The 18,778-nt window shown below is 32.5% G+C and overlaps 1 protein-coding gene across 2 annotated transcripts in view; it reads left to right on the forward strand.

The window, feature by feature from the left end:
• The window catches only part of EEA1 (early endosome antigen 1), a 137,881-nt gene that overhangs the window by 59,751 nt on the left and 59,352 nt on the right, over positions 1–18,778 (forward strand). For both annotated transcript variants that reach the window (XM_066257761.1, XM_066257760.1), the window contains exons 4-10: positions 3,880–3,934; positions 4,027–4,092; positions 5,983–6,022; positions 6,899–7,012; positions 7,625–7,746; positions 8,650–8,805; positions 15,336–15,452. In XM_066257761.1, the coding sequence (XP_066113858.1) occupies positions 3,880–3,934; positions 4,027–4,092; positions 5,983–6,022; positions 6,899–7,012; positions 7,625–7,746; positions 8,650–8,805; positions 15,336–15,452 (670 nt within the window). The remainder of the gene's footprint in view (positions 1–3,879; positions 3,935–4,026; positions 4,093–5,982; positions 6,023–6,898; positions 7,013–7,624; positions 7,747–8,649; positions 8,806–15,335; positions 15,453–18,778) is intronic.

The following is an 18,778-nucleotide window of genomic DNA, read 5'->3' on the forward strand; positions in this document are numbered from 1 at the left end:
TGGTATTGGATGCTGGTTGGAAACTTAGCTTGGGCTACATGCCAGGGGCCTTAGTTATCCTTCTTATGGGCTACTTCTTGTGGCTCCTTTGACTTACAGAGCAGCAGTTGTGTTCTGAGAAAGAGCATTACAAGAGGAAAGCAGTAGAAGCTGCCAGCTTTCTTAAGGCCTGGGTTAGGAGTGTCAGAGCCCTCACTTATGCCATATTCTATTGGTCAAAGTAGCCACAGGGCTACTCTGGAATCAGTGGAGAAGTGGCTTCTGCAAATATGAAGGGAAGAACTTGCTGGCAGTCATCTTTGTAGACTGTCTACCACAATCTCTGCAAAATTTAGCTTTGCTGACTCTCTTTTCTTCTACTTCTGAGACAACATACTGCTATGATTATTCTTTCTTGATCTGTTTTGTGTGCTCATCCTGCTCTACAACTGCATTTACCTGCCTCGCTTCCTCCTGAACATCTTCAACCTAGAGTCATTTCCCAAGATGCCTACCAGGTACCGTCTCTTAAATGTTCCAAAGGAACATCTCACTATTGACATTTCGTGAACAGGGCTCATTGTATTTCCTTTTAAACCTACTCATTATTTACTTCTTCCGTAGAATCTTTCCACCTAGTTACTAAAGCTGGAGAATTGGATCTGCTTATTTTTACACACCTGCCTCTGCTTCCCTATCTGATCTGTCACAAAGTCCAGTTAATGTTTTCTCTCTTAAGGATACTAGACTCCTTGAAGTGATCATTTTATAAGATGTATAAATGTATAATCACTATATTGTAAACCTAAGAGTAATATAATATTGTATGTCAACTGTAATTGAAAAATTGAAAAAATAATTCTGTCTCCTTAATGGTTCTCATACCTTTTCCATCTTCAGTGCTACAGCTTATTTTAGGTTTCATCTTCTCTCACTCGAAGATGTTTTTCAGTACTTACAACTGACACTCTGCCTTCAGTCTTATACTTCTCCAGTGAACTCGATATTGCTTCCAGGGTAACAATCTTAAAATGCAGATTTGATTGCTCTTGTTCTAAGTAGTAGCTTTCACTAGTTTTCATTACTTACGGAATAGTTACTATACACTTTCCCAGGTTTATCTCTTACTATATCTGCTCTTCTTATTTTTCTACACCTCTCCAGTTTCTGATAATTACATTTTGCCCCTCGGTAACATAGTGGATAATGTGACTGTGGGCATATGTCTTTCAGATTCAAAGCTAATGAAATTTGGGTGGGTCACGAAACCTCTTTGCTTTAAAGCTCTCTGTTTATCAGTTTACATGTGAACTCTATCAATATTGACCACGTATTTGAAACCTGATGCATTAGTAGTGTTTTGGGGACCAGATTTTTAGAATAGATACAGATAGCATATACTGAATACAAAATCCAAATGATTCAAAAAGTTATATGGTAAAAATGGACTCCTTGACACTCTTTCTCTAGTCTCTTACCATTGATCAATTTCTTGCATATACTTTCAGAGATAGTCTATGCACATGTATGTATCATATGTATGCTTACATCTGTGTACATATAAAAATATATAAACATTTATAATTACATAAAAGAGCAGTCCTACAATGTTCTGTACCTTTTGTTTCTCTGTGTGTCTTATGAATTGTTTCATATCAATGTAGATAAAGCCATTTGATTCTTTTTAGTGACAGCATGGAATTTATCCTCCTATTGATGAGCATTTAGGGTATATCCAGTGTTTTGCAGTTATAGTGATGTGATATATGTCCTTGTGATTGTAGCATTTGTACATGGTTCAGTGCATATGTGAGGTATATTTCTAGAAGTGAAATTTTTGGACTAAGTTTTTCTCTACAACTTTAATAGAAATTGCCAGTTGTCTTTTGTAAATATCCTAAGTTGTTTTATGTTACATATTTCATAAGATTCTCTCTTGTAGACAAATTACTTTAACAAATTTGTTGAAGTGGCACTTTAAAAAGGTGAATTAGAGCAACTGAATCTACCAAGTTAGAAGTTGAATTGGAAAGAATTTCATTACATTTCACGTGAGGCATTTAAGTATATTGTTATTATTTCCTTTCTTCATCATTTTAGTTTATACATAGAGATGGAAGATTACTAAGTAGTAGAGAAAACTTAAAACACACCCATACTTTTCCATACATATGTGAAGACTAAGTGTCCTACACTGACATCTGTCCATTAGATTAGTTGATAGGGCTATATGGGAGAGAGGGAGTGATGGACACACACACACACACACACACACATGCACGCGAAATGAAAATTTTACAAGAAAACAATTTTTAAGAGTCAACAAAAGTTGCAGGAATCTATTATTGAATTTTATTTTCAAGAAGATTAAAGACTTTATCTCAGCGTTTATCTCCATTGTGAAGTCCTTCCAGTTAGAAGTTAGCACTGTCCTTATGCTTCTGTTTTTGTTTCTTTCATAGAACTGATGATAGTCCATTACTTTTATTAATGTTCACCTCTCTCCCATTAGACTGAACAGCTTGGGAGTCTGAAATAGACAACAAATTTCTGTTGAAAAATGAATGAATTCCTTCCATGTGAATGGCTATAAAAGGCAGAGGACTTATTTCTCCATCTTTTACATTTCTCTTAGTTGGCAATTTCCTTTTTTTTTTGCTATTAAACCTATTTCACAAATGAAGCTGACTCTGTCTTTTTATTCTCCATCTCTGCCCTCATTTTAGAAAAATATTCTCCCACCAATATGTTCCATTATCTTTTACCTTGCTGGAATTCTTGTGCTGATGTGGACTTGGTCTTCTCCATCATTAGAAGTGATCCTGTTCTCCTATTCCCTTTATACTAGAATCAATTCATGTGAAGATTCCTGAGGAATTTATTTCATTTCTTGTGTCTTTTACCATGGAACACATTAGTAGTGGCAAGAAACAAAGAGAATCCCCCTGCCCCTGCTTTTTTTTTTCTATTTACAATTCAACAAGGGAAGATAATGCCAAAAGAATTTTATCATGGGCTCTCCCTTGCATTAGGGCCTAGAGTGGTCTTCTCACCATTCTTTGTCCTACTGCCTCTGAGGTGAGGGAAACAATGTGAGAAGGTTCCACAGGAGAGAGCATGTCAGACTCAAGGAACAGAAAGAAGCTAGTGTTGCCAGAGCTGTGAATGAAGGGGAGAGTGATAAGGCAAGGACTAGATCAGGGGTCGGGAACCTTTTTGGCTGAGAGAGCCATGAATGCCACATATTTTAAAATGTAATTCCATGAGAGCCATACAACGACCCATGTACGTTATGCATTATCCAATAAAAATTTGGTGTTGTCCCAGAGGACAGCTGTGATTGGCTCCAGCCACCTGCAACCATGAACATGAGCGGTAGGAAATGAATGGATTGTAATACATGAGAATGTTTTATATTTTTAATGTTATTATTTTTTTAATTAAAGATTTGTCTGCAAGCCAGATGCAGCCATCAAAAGAGCCACATCTGGCTTGCGAGCCATAGGTTCCTGACCCCTGGCCTAGATGGTACAGATTTTGTAGTCCTTGTTAATGAGGTTAGATTTTATGCTAACTGTAGTAGGAAATTGTTGATACTTAGCTTATTGTTTGTAAATTAATGGGAGATATTTTGCTTCTGGCACAGCCACTTAAGGTCAATTATATCATTATTTTCATGATAAAGTATTTTCCCATTTATAAGTGAAGAGCTTTAGGAATAAAATTATTTTCCTTAGGGTTTTATATATATACCACTATACATAAAATCTTCAGGAGTTTTTATTTTTTCAAATTGAGAATACTAAAATATTAATATACAATCACTAGCCATGATTTGTTAAGAGAGCTACTCTTAATTAAAGAACATTAACTATTCTCCCCCACCCCAAATATGTTTAGAGATGATGTAACACTACTTAGACAAGAGATCCAAGATCTACAGGCTTCACTTAAGGTGAGAATAAAAGTGATGTTTGTTTATTTTCAATGTTTCAGATAATAAATCTTTTAAAATTTGCTAATTAAAAATCATTTTTTCCCCTATAGGAAGAAAAATGGTACTCAGAAGAATTAAAAAAAGAATTAGAAAAATTTCAAGGGCTGCAGCAGCAAGTAATTGTTTTTAAATGCTTGAAGTGTGTTTATTAGTTGCTTGTTGTCATTGTTGAAAATTAAGCATAACACTTTTTTAGTAAGCGGGTAGTCTGATAATAAACAACTTACTAATTTGTTTCCTGTTTAATAGGCTACAGAGTATATCCTTTACAGTTCTAAATATATGGGCATCTACAATATAATGTCTTAAAGGTGCTCCTTTAAAAATCAGTTACCTTTGGATTGTTTTTTTATACCAGGCTACATTATTCTATTTTAACAATGTACCTAAATGGTTAAAAAATATAGATTTAGACAGTATTGAAAATCTTTAAAGCATTTGTGGTTGTGACAAGTTGGAAATGACTGAAATGTCTACTGGTAGGGAAATAACTATCAATAACTATTATAGTGAAAGTTGTTTTAAAACATGGGAAAACTTGTGTTAACATGTTAGCTTTCAAAGAACAGAATAAAAATATATGTGTGTGCATACATACAGACACATCTATATGTTATATGACTTTACATAAAATAATATATAGGAAAAACAAGAAAACCACTGTGCTATTGAAAGTGGTTATTTCTGAGTGAGATTCTTTTGATAGCTAGATTCTCTATAGTTTAGTGTATTTCCTAAGTAAATACCTTAAACAGTTATGATTTTTATACTAAAATTATGTTGACTTTTATACTATTGAATAAAATTACATAAATTGCATAAAAAATCGTAGAATAATGAATTTTACCAAACCCGTATATAGTTTTTATTTGTAAGAATAAAATGAATACTCTTTAGTAATAGTTCTAATATTTCTATAAAATATAATTAGTGATCCCTTTGCACATTATCTTAGCATATTGTGACTTGCAGTCATCTTTTTGTCTTTTAGTCTTTTCTCCAAAAATTGTCATTTGGTCTAGAAGAGACAAAAACAAATAAGTGGATAACAAGATATCAATCTTGTTAACAGCTCAGCCTGTATAACTGACGTTGCATTAAAGAGGTTTTAAGTAATCTAAAATACTTATTGATCAATTATTCATCTTTTACATGGATGCCATAACAACTAATCAGACATGGGCTCTATTATCTTCTGTACCTGAAAACATAGAGGAAGTTGCTAACTACATTTGAGATGATTATTTTACATTTAAGAAATTAAATACATTCTACACAGTGCAAGGTGTAAATTGGCTCGTTAGGAGATTTACCTTTGGGGGATAATGTATTTGATATATTGATGATTCTTAGCAACTGTAGTGTCCAAATCCAATATAGAGAAAAGAGAGTAAGATATATTATGAGATAGTTTATTAAACAAACTATCAGATGTGTATAATTCTTTCAAATATGAAAACAATAATGAGCAGTATATTATTTTGTTTCTAGTGTACGTGATAAATTAAACCTTATGTAATATGTTCTTTATATCTACTTTTAAAAGTGGTTTATAAGCTTGAATTAAAAATTTATGCTTTTAAAGCTGATTGTTTTTTAGTTGTGATAGTTACATGGTATATTTATCTTATGTAAATTTCCAAATATTACAGGATTGAATCTTGCCTGCTGATTTAGTATTTGTTTTAGAATCTGTTTATAATTGTAATAATTTATATTTATTTATTTATTTGTGGAATTTGAGATGCCCTCTATTGTAAGACATAGTAATTTCTTATGTTACTGTAAATATTCTTAGAATGAGTGAACTGTAGTTATGCCATTGTGCCTAGTGTTACCTTAGAAATCTGGAAGAATGTGAGCAGGCCAAAATTTAATTTTCATAAAATCTTCTTATGTACCTGACAGAATGTGGCTTTCGGAGATTTTTTTTAAAACATTGGCAATTGTAACAGTATTAACTTTTCTTTTCAATGCATTTGTTTATGTCTTTTGTTTTCATTGAGGAGTCTAAACCTGATGGATTGGTGGCTGATTCATCAGCAGGTAACTTGACTCAAAGCAGATATTTTGTTTCTCTTTTCTTCTTTCTCATCCTTCTTTTTTACTTTTTTCTCTTATGCCTGCTATGTGATTTTTGTTTTGTGGTTATACTTTATGGCTCTAAATAGTGAAGAGAACCCTAATACTCTAGGTTTACAAAGCTTGTTATGTGTGAACTTTATAATTTAATCAGTTTACTGAAATCTTATATTTTCTTAGTTTATTATATTATGAAGTTATAAACTGGAATATTAATACATCATTGTGCTATTAAGTGAAAAGTTAAATCTATTATCAAAGAGTGACGTACTCTTTTTCTCCTGAAGTAAAATGATGAAACTAGCATCTTTGTAACTGACTTTAATTGAAGGAATGCACAATGAATAATCAAACTTATCTTTGAGGTTCATTTTCCTCTAATTTCCCAATGAAATCTCTCTTTTTTATGAGAATGAAATACTAGGAATTGACTGCATTTTTTAATTATTTTATTTAAGACCTTAATTGTTTTTAAACCATTTTTCATTTCATTTCACATTATTACAAATTTTATCAGAGAAGCTGAATATATTCCTTTTTAGTCAGTTGACAGATATTAGGAAATAACTATGAAATGTGAAATCAAAATAATTTTTAAACAAGTATTTATATTATTTGGGTGTGATGTTAAATAAATAGTCCTTTCATTTGTTTTACATGTTTGTCAGTTATGACTTGTGTGTTAAATAAGAGAGGTATGATTAATTTTTAAAATGTGAAGATACTCCTGATTGGTAACAGTCATGCTAATTTTCTTTATTGCAATGATTATAATTAATTACCATTTAGCAAATACAGTTAACATTGTACTTGAGTAAATACTATGCTTTTTTTTAATAGAACTTTGTTCTTTGGAACAACAGTTAGAAGAAGCCCAAACAGAAAATTTTAATATTAAGCAAATGAAAGACTTATTTGAACAGAAAGCAGCACAACTTGCTACTGAAATTGCAGGTAAATTGAATTAAATTTTTTTTAGCTAATACATCAATTTCATTTCCTTTTTGCCATTATATACCTGATAAATAAACATTATATTTTAATGGTAAAGTATTTGTTATAGACTATGGTGGAGATTGCTGGAATTTTGTAACAATTTCTATATAAATTATTTTATTTATCCTCCCACCTATTCCCTTCAAAAAACTGATTTTCTCTATAGAATTCCTCTTGAATTTTAGAGAAGATGGATTTTCTTTTGGGATATCTTAAAGGTTGACAAGTAACATTTTGAAAATGTTAGTATAGTATATGTTTAACTTTTGATTATACTATCAGTTACATGTATTATTTTTTTAACTATGTTCTTTTAGGTAAAATATTTTATATATGTGATTAAATATACACTAAAATTCTGTTTAGTAGAATATCTATTATACAAAAACATTTAAGATTATTTAATGTAATCATAAGTATAGCTTTATTATATATACTTATGGTTATGTAAGGAATGTTATTTTGAATTGATATATAGATATGCACCACAACGTACAGGAATTTATAAAACTGTCCTTCTCTAGAGTTAATGTCATGAAACTAATATATATATTAACTATTTTTAATTAGATATAAAGTCAAAATATGATGAAGAAAGGAGTCTTCGAGAAGCTGCTGAACAAAAAGTGTCACATCTGACAGAAGAATTAAACAAAGAGGCCACTATAATTCAAGATCTGAAGACTGAACTGGTAATTTACAAACCATTTATTAAGATATACCTTTATAATTTTGTACATTAAAAAATATCTGCTCTGATCAATAAATTTTAAAAGTATAGCTTGAGTAAAATAAAGAAAATAAAAAATTTCCTATACTTCTTCTACCATCTTTATATATACTATATATGATTTTTTAGAATCAAAATAAAATTTAATGATACATAATTTATTACCTTAATATTTTTGTTTCTATTTTAATGTTATCTGTCTTTTTAATGGTTTCCATATCAGTATCTCTGATTTTGACTTTCCCTTGGACTTTATTTTTGTACATTCACCTACTTTTAGGATACTTCTTCCATTTCTAGCTTTCATTTCAAATTCAGTAAGTGTAGTATTGCCATCATATTTCTTTCATATCTGTATTTCTGTCATTGGTACTGTCAACACTCTCCTTGGATTTAACAACCTTGGCTCTGTTCTTGATTCTTTTCTTTATTTAACTCTCAATAAATATGTGAACGAATGATCAACTACATTGAACCTGTAACAAACCCTAATTTTGCTTACATCTGCTCCTTCATTTTATTATCAGTTTCTTAGGATAGAAAATGAAGGAATGTAAGCATTTATCAAATGATGTTATGACCAGTGTAGTTTGTGAAGGAAAGGAAAGCAAATAAAAGGACTAAGGATAAATGTGAATTTTCTGTTTTGCACCTTGAGTGTTAATACTGTTAAATTAGGTAGACTAGGAAGAGCTAGGAAGAGGTGAGGCTTGTGGGGAAGAAATTAGTGTTTGATATTTGGAGTTCAGTAATTGATATTAAAGATTGTTTTCATTTTGATTTCATTGTAGTAAAACTATTTAAAATGTTGTTTATTTTAGTTTTTCATTGTAATTTTAAATTACCATGTGTTGTTATTTCACAGCTTCAAAGACCTGGTATAGAAGATGTTGCTGTGCTAAAGAAAGAACTGGTCCAAGTTCAAACATTAATGGATAACATGACCTTGGAACGTGAAAGAGAATCTGAAAAACTCAAAGATGAGTGCAAAAAGTTAAAAGCAGATTATGCTAATTCAGAGGTAATAAAGTTCAATGATTGACATTCACTTGTTATACTGTTGAGAGAAGCCAGGATTTCAAATTTTTCTGAGGCACCTATCAAAACAGTATTTGCCTTTCTTACATTTGCTCTGAATAATATTTGTATATAGTCATTGTGGTCTGAGAGTCAGTATTTTTGTTTTTGCTTATGTAGCTAGATTCTTAGAGAATAATGTTTGCATAAAAGTGTATTGTGTTATTTAATGAATGATGTATATTATGTAGAGATGATAGTTAAAGTTAAATGTGCTCCTGTAATTTACATGCACTGGTTCTAGTTATCCTCAGGAATTATATTTCTCTTTCCCTCATGAGATAGTTGCAGGCTGTTCATATTTACTCTGAGTTTTTTCTCTTCCAGGATAAACATTTTCAGTTCCTTCTATTGTTTCTCACTTGACATGACCTTGGCCTGTAAATCCCTTATATAATTATGTTAGCAGAGAAAAATCTCTAAGATATGTAATATATGTGCATAAAAATACGAGTCTTTATCCTTTTTGCTGTATTTTAGAAGATATTGTTATGACTACTATTCTTTGTAGTTCTTAAGCTCTCTTTTGTGATGTGGACCTCTGTTTTTTATATTTTCTGTTTAAAAAGTAAAGATATAGTGACCTTTACATTTGTAACTCTGTCTTGAAGTTTTAAAATTGGTGATCTAGAAGCCACTCTTCTTATTTATTAATATATAATAAGCTATGGAGTATAAATATCAACAAATGTCATCTTTTACTTCTCTTATCAGTGGGGGAATATTGAAAGTTTATAGTCATATGAGGCTTTATGATGCATAACACTTCACATTTTAAAGTTTATGAATTTCAGGTCCAGATTTCCCAAAAGTGACCTTTGTAGCCCAATATCATATACTGTAATCCTATAATTTTCCCATCAATTTCAGGAAGTTTGTGAACTTAACGAAAGACAGTTAAAAGCACCTAATGTGTAATGAAGGAGAGGCTGAATCTAAGACTTCTCATGAGGGAAATCCTATTTAGATAATGCTAAAGAGAAATACTTGAACTGGATGAATTCAGTTATTTACTTCTGTTTGTCAATAAGAATTACTTTTGATTAGATCTGCCTGCCTACTAGTGTTTCTCAATTTTTAAAAATATTGTACTCTTTTGATTAAAAAAATTCTTTAATGTCATTTGAAATTTTAAAACAAGTGCAGTAGTGTGACAAAAATCGAATCACAATAATGGCAGTTTTAGAATATGTCTATTTTAAAGTGCAATCCTCCTGACCTTTTCCAGCAAAGAATTAGGGTGTTATAGTTGTTATACAAGTAGAATTTGAACAAGGAGAAAATGTGTGTGTTACATATGTGTATATATACATACTCACTTGCATTTTGGGAAAAATATATGTGGGAAAACATATGTCATGAGAAGAGGTAAATTAAGATGAAAAATAATAACTTGAGTTATAGAAGATTTTGGGGGAAAGGATTTACTGTCTTCCCACATTATCCTCCTGTCAACAGAGGAACAACGATTTTTTTTTTCTCTAGAAATTTGTTTCTGGGAAAGAAGAAAAAGGCTTAGAAATCCATTCTTTACATCTTAACTTCTTTCAAGTTTACTAAAAAAACATGTGTTTTAAAGTAAATTTTAAAATATACAGATTTATTCTTGCTGAATAATTGGTGATTTAATATTCTATTATATTATTAGTAAAATATGGATAATATTTACTCCCTTCTTAGTTAATTAATAGATGTACAGTGATTGAGATCTAATATTATTTGGAAATATTTTGAACAACTTTGGGAAATGGTAGAGCATCGGAGAGTAATGTTATTATTAGAAACAAACTTTTACTTATTGAGCATATAGTTTTGAATACTATGCTAGGCAGTTTAAATACAGGTTGTGGTCCCATTTGTTTCTTTTAATCCTGTGTGTTAAGTACTATTCTCAGTTTGCTTTATATGTTAGGAATCTGTAGCTCAGTGAGGTTATATGACTTGTTTAAGGCTGTGCACCTAATACTAAGAAGCTATCTTCCATTTTAGGTGGTCTGATGATTTGCCTTAAAAGTAAATTTATACTGTTCATCTTGACCTAATACTTACTGTTATTACTTTTTATCTTTTTCCATATTATATGTTATAATATTTATATTGGGTATAGCTTAAAATTACTTTTGAGTTGTGTCTCATATCATTTTTGTATGAAAATAACTGTCTAAATACTCCATCTCATTTGTCTATAACTCCATTTTTTTAGCTTCTGCTTACTTTTTAAATAGATGAAATGCATGTTATTAATTTATTTAAATTCAATTTATTCTCAGTTAAGTGCGTTGCTAAATTATAGAATTTAAAGAACTTAATAGAAAAAATTTATATATTAATTTAGTGAAACTAAATATTGACATGAGAAACAACACATTACAAGGAAATAAAGAAGCTAAAAAATGCAATAGTTTATTTGGTATTCCTTGTTGAGGCTGAAGATCTATTACTTGGCATACATTTTTAAATCTGTCCTTATGTTTCATTACTGTTAAATATATACCTTATGAATTCATTGACAGTTTTTTTGAGAGGTCTAGGTATTTTAGATGGCATATAGATAAATAATTCATTGTAAAGAATTTGAAAGTACTTTACAAATACTAATTAGCTGTTTTATAGATCAGAAATTGAGGATTTAAAGCTTAAAAAAGTATTATTTCTAAAGATCTACATTATTGAAAAATATCCAAGTTGTAATCAACTTGTATTTAGTGTGGTCATTAGTGGAAATTATATTTTAAGAATTTTGTTTGTATAATATTTTAAATAAACTCATTAGATTTTAGTTTTAAAAGCTAAATGTTGACAAAGATATGGAATAAGCATGATTATATTCAGTATAGTTATTAGAGAGTATTTTTTAAAAGTATTCTAATATAAGAAATCAGCTTTAGCAGTCTGTCTTGACATTTTTATTGTGTGTTCAGTGTGTACTTTTGTCAGTCTTGTTTTTCACCTTTCATCCATCATTTTGTTTTTTTTCTGCTTTCTAATGGAGGTGCTTAAACTTGAGGTAATGTGTTTTTGGAAGGTTTTTAATGTTATTAATATAGTACCTTTATCATCATATGGCAATTTTGTGTTTTAAGGCAATCTCAGAACTTCAAATATATGCTCATTTTTGGTTTTATTAATCAAGCCAAATTTTAGCCACCTATGATTATTTATTAAGTGTACTAGAATATTAGGATAATAATTATAATTCTGAACTACTAGCAGGATGTGTACTTGAAATATCTTTTCTTAGTTATTTTGTAATTCAAAATCTTTTTAGTAAAAGTTCAGTGTTGAATTCAATAACATGGCTTCAAGGAATACAAATTATTTATAGAATATGATACACTATTTCTATGGGAACAAATATCTATTAACTCCTTGTAAACAGTATCACTCATTTCTTTGGGGAATATATATATATATATATATATATATATATATATATATATATTTTTTTTTTTTTTTTACAGAGACAGAGAGAGTCAGAGAGAGGTATAGACAGGGACAGACAGACAGGAACGGAGAGAGATGAGAAGCATCAATCATTAGTTTTTTTGTTGCGACACCTTAGTTGTTCATTGATTGCTTTCTCATATGTGCCTTGACCATGGGCCTTCAGCAGACCAAGTAACCCCTTGCTCAAGCCAGCGACCTTGGGTCCAAGCTGGTGAGCTTTGCTCAAACCAGATGAGCCCACGCTCAAGCTTGCGACCTCGGGGTCTCGAACCTGGGTCCTCCGCATCCCAGTCCGACGCTCCATCCACTGCGCCACCGCCTGGTCAGGCTGGGGAATATTTTTTGAATGCCTAAGTGTCAGCAGTTAGGAGTAAGGTATATAACAGTAAATAAAACAGAGAGCTTGCTCACATAAAGCTTATATTCCTTTGTGGAAGCCAAACAATATATAAGTAAACAAAGCGTGGTAGAAAGTCAGTCAGTTAATGCTAAGTGCTGTAGACAAAAACCAGGGTGTGCAGTATTGGGGCCAGCAATAATGTGGGACAGTTTTAATGATTTTTTTTTTTTTTTTTTTTTTTTTTTACAGAGACAGAGAGTCAGAGAGAGGGACAGACAGGCAGGAATGGAGAGAGATGAGAAGCATCAATCATTAGCTTTTTGTTGTGACACCTTAGTTGTTCATTGATTGCTTTCTCATATGTGCCTTGACTGTGGGGCTACAGCAGACCAAGTAACCTCTTGCTCGAGCCAGTGACCTTGGGTCCAAGCTGGTGAGCTTTTGCTTAAACCAGATGAGCCCGCGCTCAAGCTGGCGACCTCAGGGTCTTGAACCTGGGTGCTCCGCATTCCAGTCTGATGCTCTACCCATTGCACCACCGCCCGGTCAGGCAGTGGGACAGTTTTAAACAGAATGATCAAGGAAGGTCTCCTCAAGGTGTGTACATGTGAGAGAAATGAAGTAAGCAAGAGTCAAGGTGAACAATGGGGAGCAGAAAGAAGTAGAGCAAGTGCTAAAGCCTTCCTGGTACACGTGACTGAGCCTGGCCTGTTAAATAGGGAGGAAAGGTAGTGTGGCTAGTGTAGAGAGCTTTCACTGTTGGAAATTGACCTGAATAGGGAATGTATTTATTTATTTTGAGATTTTGTCCTTTTTTTTTTTTTTTTTTTTTTTTTTTTGTATTTTTCTGAAGCTGGAAACGGGGAGAGACAGTCGGACAGACTCTCGCATGCGCCGGACTGGGATCCACCCGGCACGCCCACCAGGGGCGACGCTCTGCCCACCAGGGGGTGATGCTCTGCCCCTCCGAGGCGTCGCTCTTTTGCGACCAGAGCCACTCTAGTGCCTGGGGCAGAGGCCAAGGAGCCATCCCCAGCGCCCGGGCCATCTTTGCTCCAATGGAGCCTTGGCTGCGGGAGGGGAAGAAAGAGACAGAGAGGAAGGAGGGAGCGGGGGTGGAGAAGCAAATGGGCGCTTCTCCTATGTGCCCTGGCTGGGAATCGAACCCGGGTCCCCCGCGCGCCAGGCCGACGCTCTACCGCTGAGCCAACCGGCCAGGGCCTCCTTCTTTAATCTTTATTTTTCCCAAATACAAACATAATACTTGATCATTGTAAAAGGTGTATAATGTGCAATAGAGAAAGTGAAAGTTCCTATAATTCAGTACCCCTCCCTCCCCTTCCCCATAATGAAACTGCTCGTTTGATGTATACTCTTCCCACATCTTTCTTTTTTCCCTCTTGAATAAATTAAAACATTTAAATGCTTGCTTTTTTATTTTTTAAAATTCTAGTTTTAGAAAAGATACATATTTAGAGTACAAAGGATAAATGATATCTTTAGTTTTTTAGGTATTAACATTATCAAATCATTTATAAGTATATGTCTAAAAACTATAAAACAAAGGCTATGTCAAATGGATGAAGATACACCAACAATGAGAATTCTTTTTTAAAAAAAATAGCTCTACACATTTTGGAAGGTTTCCAAAAGAGGGATAAGCAAAGGATCTCTTGGCATTTTTGCCATAATAAATTAGTAGCCTTCTAATTTTTCTTCCTTGAAGATGAAAGTACTTATGATGTAGGTAATTGCTGATATGTTTATGAAGAAAAGTTTATAAAGTTTGTCTTATTCATATTATAAAGTTTATATACTAATAAAGAATATAGTCAGTGAAAATAATTGTTACTTTAGGAATGTAAAAAATAAAATAAGTTCAATTAGCAGTATTAACATATCATACAAAGTTCTTTTGTCAATGTCATTTACAGGAAACCATATTTAGGAAGCAGTTCTTAGTCTTCTCTCTAGTGGTTAAAGCTATCATGGAAAGGAAGTTTGTATTTCTATTATCTGCTTACCTTTCTCTTATATATTTTTAAATGATAAAATCATTGTTTTAAAAATAGAAACTAATTTTTATTGAATATTATTAAAATGTATTAAAGCAAATTCATTTTCAGCTATTATACTGATCATAGAATGATCCAATGTAATTAAACTATATATATATACTTATATTTGATAACTTTTTTGGACAGATACAGTCAAGAAGGTCATTCACCACCTTTCAAGGTGATTCTGTGTTGTATATTTTCATTTAACATGCTTTTAAAATAGAAAGAAAAGGCTATGTTATAGAAATGGGGAGATAATATAGGTGCAACTTGCATATTTTCTTTAAATTCAGGAGGATTAAAGTACAGTGAGTGTTTCAGAGTCAGTAAATTAAAGTTTGCAAATTTGATGCTTACTTCATATGCGTTAAGTAGGACGTCAACTTTTCATTTCATGTATTATCAAATATATGAAGTTGAGTGTTTTGGATAAATTTTAAAATTATTTTTAGGCAAAAAGAAGATGTGAATGGTAGTAGTATGGTAGGATAAAGAACCAAGTTGAAACTTCTAAGGAATATTTCAATTTAACAAGAATAACAGTGGAAATCTTGTTATTAAATGTATCTTAAAACCTTTAGATGGTTCCATCTTGTTTTTTTATTTTAGTTTGCTTTATTTTTTTAGGCCACAATAAGTCAGCTAAGGAGTGAACTTGCCAAAGGCCCCCAGGAGGTTGCGGTGTATGTGCAAGAACTACAGAAACTTAAAAGTTCTATTAATGAATTAACACAAAATAATCAGGTGAGAATTTAAAAACTACATATAGTCATGAATTGATTTTATATATCTTAAATTTTAACCCGTGTATGTTATTTACATATTGGCACAACACAATGTGATATATTCAGTATTTCTTTTAGTGTTAAGGACATTCATTGTTATGCAACCAAACTCTAAAACTCTTACTATCTTGTAAAGATGAAGCTCTTTACTAAGTAAACAACTCCCCCTTCACTGCCACTCCTTGCAACACCATTCTTTCTATATCTTTGAATTTACTCTTTTAAGTAACTTTTAATTGTAATCATACAGCATTGGTCTTTTTGTGCCTGACTTATTTCACATTGCATAATGTCCTCAAGTTTCATCTATGTTGTAACATATCAGAATTTTCTTGTTTTTCAAAATGCTGAATAATATTCTATTATATGTATATGTCTTATTATCTTTTCATTTGTTGGTGTATACGTGGCTTTCTATAATCTTTTGGTATTGTGAATAATACTGCTATGAACATGGGTATACAAATATTTCTTTTAGATCCTATTTTCAATTCTTTTGTGGATATACAGAGAAGCAGAATTTCTGGATCATATGATAATTTTGTTTTCAAGTTTTTGAGGAAATCACCATATACAGTGCAAAAGAATTTTCATTAGTAGTGCACAAGGATTCACAATTTCCCCACTTTTTTGCCACCATTTATTCCTCTCTCTTTCTATATGTGTGTGTGTTTGTGTCTTTATAGTCACCATCCTAATGAGTAACAAGTGGTATTTCATCATGGTTGATTTGCATTTCCTTAATGGTTATGATGTTGAACATCTTTTTGTGTGCTTTTTGGTCATATAATATAAATTGGGTTTCTTGTTTTGATAGGGGAGCCCAAAAGTGAGAACATTGGTTTCAGTAATAAGTAGCCTTTTAGTTGTAATGAGTAGGAGATATGTAAGGGTTATGAAATAGTTAATCTGCTTGCAGTTCTATCTTAATGGCTTCCTAGCCTTTACTTTGAAATGTAGCAAAAAGTTTACCTTTGCAGGTACATCAGGGAAAATTTACATTGGGGAGGGACCTGACCATTAGGGGGGTTTAAATTACAATAGTTGTTTGTGAAAACCTAGCCACAGGATTTACTATGAAAAGTTAAGGCCTATAAATTAATTAAAAACTTAGTTCACCAATTTTAAATCTTTACTTTGTATCCTAAGGAAATAGGGAGTCTTTTCACAGATAATTCCCAGAGGCACCAGGTCTTGGCTGTTCCTGGGAGACACCTGACCTTGGCTGCCTTGAAGACTTACCAAGAACACCAGATGGGACCCTGCTGGTTAGGCCTGTGGTACTTCAGAAGAATTGCAGAGGAGATGTTTCTGCAGCTGGATCCCATGACTAACTGCACGGACTTTTTACTTTTTTTTTTTTCCCTGAACCCTATAAAAACTGCCAGTACCAGGAGAGATTTAAAGTGGACGGGACTCCTCTGCCTTTCAGGGTACTGGTATTTATTTCTAAATTAAAGACACTCTTATATACTCAGGTTCATCTCTTTTGATTGGCTGAATGTGAAGAGCTGCCCCAAACCTGGCTCATTCTGGTAACAGAATCTGAAACCATATCAATACAGTTTTTGTACTTTGTAACATGAAACTCCATTCCTCTGTCTTGCCTTTTGAGCCTCTTTTCTGTGCATGATTTTGTAGTATTGTGTATTGGTTATGTGGAAAATACTGGTTTACTGACTTATGCAAAGCTCTCAAATATTGATATATTTTATTGTACAGTATCACATTTGCTCATATCACCATCAATCTCAGAATAGGCTTTTTTTTTTCCTTTTTTTTTAGCGAGAAAGACAGAGAGAGGGACAGATAGGGACAGACAGGCAGGAAGGGAAAGAGATGAGAAGCATCAATTATCCATTGTGGCACCTTAGTTGTTCATTGATTGCTTTTTCTTATATGCCTTGACCAGGGGACTATAGCAGAGCAAGTGACCCCTTGCTCAAGCCTGAGACCTTGGGCTGCAAGCCAGATCCCTTTGGGCTCAAGCCAGTGACTATGGGTCATATCCATGATCCCACTCTCAAGCCAGTGAGCTCAAGCTAGTGAGCCTACACTCAAGCCGGATGAGCTCATGTTGAAGCTGGCGACCTCAGGCTTTGAATCTGGTCTTCTGTGACCCAGTCTGATGCTTTATCCACTGCGGGTCAGGCGGAATAGGTTTTAAGTATGAGGAAGACACATGGTGGTAGATACAAGTTTTCCAAAATTCTAAGGTTAATTTGAAAGCTTTATTTTATCATCGGCAGCAAATACTATCAGTTCTATTCTTTGAAGTGACAGGTTCTCTTCCTCTCCAAGTCTGAATAATCATAGTTTGTATTTTATTTCCAATAAAAATGGTATTTCATGAAAACAATAAAAGCAACTAACTCAGTTTATAATTTATAAATGCTTTTCCTTGTGGCAATTACGTTATTTTTTGGAACACAGCAGAAGTAATCCATATAGTACTTCCTACTTTTTCATATGATTTTTTCCCTGTGCTCTTACACATATTGTAACTATGGATATTCACTTATAAATCTCATGCATTTGTGCAAGAATTTCTCTGTTACATATTCTCAAGTGAATTCTTTTGTAGGCTACACACATGCTCAAATTTACTACGTGACCCCAAACTACTTTCCAAAGTAATTATACTAATTTATCATGGTTCATGGTCTGCCTCTTAGAAACTGACCAGGATGTATATGTGCAGTGGATGCTTATGCTTAGTGTAATTTATAATGTATTTTTGAAATATTAAATTATTAATAAAGGACATGATTTGATATCGATAGCCTAAGGTATATAATCAAATAATGAAGCACAGATTGTGCTTGTTTATATATATATAAATATATATATTCATATATATATTCACACACACATACACATTGTTAAAGGAAATACTATGGCTATTTTATGAATAATACATGGAATCAAGGTGGTTTACTATAGTAAAATAATATTTTTGATTAGGGAGTAGGATTTTCTACTAATCTTAAAAATTCTTGTGTAAGACTTCACAATTATTTTTCAAAGCGTTTTCCTACTTAAAATTTGCTCACCGGTTAGAGGTGCAGTTCCTTTTCTCATGGTTCTTCCTGTCTGTCCTCCTCACTCCATCTCACTGCATGTCCTTGACAAACCATAACTATTGACAGTCATGATATCCAGCTGTTTGAATTTGGAAATCTCTATATGGCTTTCTGAAGGCTATCACATAAAATGGCAAGGGTAGCTTTTGTGAATCATAGGCAACATCAAGGTGGATAGGTCACACTATAATATGTAATGAGT

Source organism: Saccopteryx bilineata, chromosome 2, assembly GCF_036850765.1.
Source record: "Saccopteryx bilineata isolate mSacBil1 chromosome 2, mSacBil1_pri_phased_curated, whole genome shotgun sequence".
Taxonomy (NCBI): domain Eukaryota; kingdom Metazoa; phylum Chordata; class Mammalia; order Chiroptera; family Emballonuridae; genus Saccopteryx; species Saccopteryx bilineata.